A 4,171-nucleotide genomic window follows, 5' to 3' on the forward strand; every position below is an offset into this window, starting at 1 on the left:
TTCTTTGGAAGTGCAAGATGACGGTAAAAATTTTGGTCTCACTGTTGTAGGAAAAAAAAAGTTCGACATTGAAGCCACAGAAGGAAAATAAGATTAAAGTAATAATTAATTCATTGAAGAAAAGCATATGCTCTTACAGTAACTTTCTTGGGTTAAACCCAAAAATGGGAACTCAACTACAGGCACTTATAAGGCCAGGCTCTAGGCCCATTATTGGGCTGAAACCGCCACAGGCTCAAGCAAGTACGTTCAATTTTTTGAGATATTATACTATAAAACTCAAACTTAAACTACACATTTGTGTGACAAAAATAATTAGTGGGATAAAAACATATGATTTTCCTTTTTAACTTTTTTCTCCATCATTGCTAGTAACTACAAGCAACTTGTGGGCTGAACTGAACCAGAAGAAGTTCCTTCAGCATTAACACATGAAGCTAGAGCTGGTTGATTCATATGTGTGAGGTGCACATCTTCTAATATTATCTTGCTGCATGGATGCTGTTTGCTACAATCAAAATTCACAGCAACTTCTGTCGCTGATGTCCCATGAATGTCCTGATATGTCACATCGCTGATCTTCACACCCGACACCTGCCAAATATATAAAATAAAAAAAAAGTATTAAAATCGAAGTAAATACTAGTTGGGTGAATTCCAAATGTACAAACAATTACCCAATTATGGGAAGGCTGGGTTTTAACTTTTTAACGTAGGGACTAGGAAGAAGAGGTGTTTCATTTAGTTTCATTTTTAACAAATGGGTTTAAGATCATCCAGCACAAATGTGACATGAACCAGGGCCCTAACAATAAAAACTCCCCTACGTCACCTTGTATGATGCTTAGCAAACAATGATGTGTGTAAATGAAAATTGCTACTATTTTTAAACACCCCAAAACAAAACTTGATAAAATAAAAAATAAATAAATAAAATAACACATAACAAATCTTACTTGATTAGGGCAATTTGTGTTGCCAGGGCAGTAATTTTGGTCGATGATAACAGGATTTTGAACATTAACCATGGTCGCATGCTGGAAAAGCACACCCCTAACAAATCCATTGCTGGGCTTGGCCCATGTTTTTATCCTCAAACCATTTTGTGTACCCGTAAATATAACCATCTTAACTGTCACATTTTGCACTCCCGATTCTTGCGAGTCCTTCCCTAGACTCCCAATGCTGCACCAAAATATAATAATTTTATTTATTCTTCATACAAGGGGTATGGGGAAATAACACAAGGAAAAGATATATTGTAGGTGATAAGAGTCGAACAAAATTTTTGGAAACATAAAAGCAATGTTTACCTAATACCATGGCCAGGGCCGCAGGAAATGCTCTCAATCCACAAATTGGTAGTGCCTGGACCTACTGAGATACAATCATCTCCAGTAGCAATCTTGGAGCTCAAAATGGTGACACCGGATGATCCTGCAACGTGAATGCCATCCGTGTTTAGGCTGTTTCCTGCCGCTGACACTTTCACTCCTTGTAACTTGATGTTGTTGCAGCTATTAATCACAATGTGGAACATCTGACTATTCAGTGATGTTAATCCGCTGACCTTGACATTCTTTGAATTTGTGAATTCTAGGGTCTGCAGTTTAATTTTCCAATTAATTACTTCAATCAATCATCTAAGAATAAAAAAAGCAACTAAATGTAACTATTGATATTGGAGAAGCAATAATCAAGCTTGTCTTATTTTATTTTATTATTGCTTAGAAAGGAAAAAAAAAAAAGATTCGTTTTACAAGACAAAATCACTAATGAAAGCGAATGGTTGACCTATAATACTAGCTTACAATAACCAATATTAGGAATGTATAATATATGTTGCAATAATTTGGTATATGTATGTGGATAGAAATCTGCTTTACCCAAAATTGGAGCGAAGTGTATCCCAAATCACAGAGAGTCAAAGATCACTTTGATCTCATTGCTCATAATAGTTATTCAGTGTCAAGAATAGCATTGCCACTAGTGGTGTTATTGAATCAATTTTGCACTGCTGCTGAAGACCCAGAACTTATAGTGGACCAAAAAGTAATTTATTTATTTATTTATTTATTTGAAAATTGGAAGTTTTCTATAACACCTAGTTTCTTTTTTTCAAATGACTGGGGAGTCCTGTTGTGAAAGGAGGGAAAGGAAAGGAAAGGAAAGGATAGCAGTCCGCTCAACCAAAGTAAGGGTAGAAAAAGACAGAAGAGTAATTTAAAGTAAAAGATTACCGTAGCACCAGCAGGGCAATTCTTGCCGGAAGCCTTGCAAGCCCACAAAGCAGTACCTTGAGCGTCAAGTGTACCACCATAGATAGAAACACCATTGACATTCTCAAATACAATCCAGTTAAAGCTATTTCCGAGGACATTGTAATCTGAGGGAGCCACAAGAGTGCCGTCGATATGAACGGTGATGGCAGTGTTCTTGCAGATGTCCCCAACAAAGATTGTTTTGGATGCAATCAAGTACCTTCCCTGAGGCACGTATATCGTAGCCGGGTATGCCGAGCCACAAGCTCCAGCCCATGCACTCAAGAACGCCTTGCTTGAGTCTGTCTTCCCATCTCCTTTTGCTCCTAAACTAACCACATTGTATGTTGGTGTTGCACTTGCTAACAACGATTCATACAAGAAGATCATTGACACTAGTGTCAGAACAGAAGAAGTCATGGCTTGCACCATTTTCATATTTTTTTTAGAGAGAGAGAGAGAGATGGTTGGAGGAAGAAGTAGATCGTGGTGACGAGTTGATGCAGTTTGAGGGGTACTTATAGGCTTTGAGTTTGAGTTTTGAGTGCCTTGTTTGGAATTTTTATTTATTTTTTAAATAAAATTATTGAAAACAATATATAGTATATACCCAACGGAATTTGGTAGGCACGTTCAATTTCCACTATTTTATAAGGCATACTTTCCGAACAGGTCTTTTTAAATTGGAAATTTTTCATTGCCCATATATGTGTATGCAGGTCCTCTCCCTTACATGGTTATAATGAAATTGTGAAAAAAATATGAGAATAAATTTAGGGGAAAAAAGAAAAGAAAAAAACATTTACAAAACTTTAAATAATAGGGTAAAATTCATTTTACCTCCATCTAGTACTAGTATATCACCCGTGTTATGTACAGAATAAAATAATATATTATTTATTAAAAACACGGTAAATATATTTAATTTTTTTTATATTTTGTCTCTTGTAAATAAAATTATATATATAAATTTAAGGGTTTTGATTCAAATGTTCTTTTACTATAATATATAGTATAAATAGATTAAAATTGTTGTATTGAGAATTAATAATTAAAATTATATTTTGTTATAAAAAAAAATGACATAGTTCTAATACTTCATTATTTTCGAATAAAAATATATAAATTTTAAAAAATTATCATATTGATTTTTAAAAGAGAAATAATTAAAGAAATTTTAAAAACTTAATGAGTAAGAAAGAATCATTGTAACATGTAAAACCACTAAAATCACAGTTTAACCAACAAATCATTTAAACCAAAAATGGTTTCACATAATCAGTTAGTTTAAAAAACTAGCCAGCTTACACAAAAATTAATTAATTAAAACTTTTAATTTTATTAAAATTTAAACTATCACTAAATATGGAAAATAATCTATTAATTTAAATTTAAAATTGACACAATATAAATTTAAAATTGTAGTAATCTATCTTATAATTTATAAGTTTTAAATATAAATTTAAAATTATCATAATTATCTCATAATTTTTGTATTAAGAAGCAATAAGAATAACATTGAAACATATTGAATTGAAATATGCACAACATTACAATTATCATAATTATTTAAAAATTATCATTTTTATTTATTAATTAATTATAATTATCCCATAATTAATTAATTAAAATTTTTAAAATTTAAATTATATTGAATTAAAACATGCACAACATTGCAATTTTAAATGGGATGAAAGTATAAGATTCACTTTATATGAGTAAAATAACTTCTTTTTTTTTTCTTATTTTCCCGATGTGGGATCATCAAATAAAAGTTAGCCAATGGAGATTTTCTTAATTATTTTAAATGAAGAAAACCAAGAAAATTAATATGAGATATCAAAACTCTCACAAGGCTCATCACTAAATAGGATGTCAGTATTAGATTTACTTTATATGAATAAAATAAC

At 31.7% G+C, this 4,171-nt stretch overlaps 1 protein-coding gene across 1 annotated transcript; it reads right to left on the reverse strand.

Moving 5' to 3' along the window:
* Positions 1–375: 375 nt before the first annotated feature.
* LOC114258092 (polygalacturonase-like) lies at positions 376–2,693 on the reverse strand. The gene is made up of 4 exons (XM_028197950.2): positions 2,241–2,693; positions 1,314–1,603; positions 957–1,185; positions 376–594 (listed from the first exon to the last, which is right to left on the reverse strand). Exons 1-4 carry the CDS (start codon positions 2,691–2,693, stop codon positions 376–378), a joined length of 1,191 nt encoding a protein of 396 aa, XP_028053751.2.
* Between the last annotated feature and the right edge of the window lie 1,478 nt (positions 2,694–4,171).

This window comes from Camellia sinensis, chromosome 7 (genome assembly GCF_055761805.1).
Source record: "Camellia sinensis isolate YWXY chromosome 7, ASM5576180v1, whole genome shotgun sequence".
Taxonomy (NCBI): Eukaryota; Viridiplantae; Streptophyta; class Magnoliopsida; order Ericales; family Theaceae; genus Camellia; species Camellia sinensis.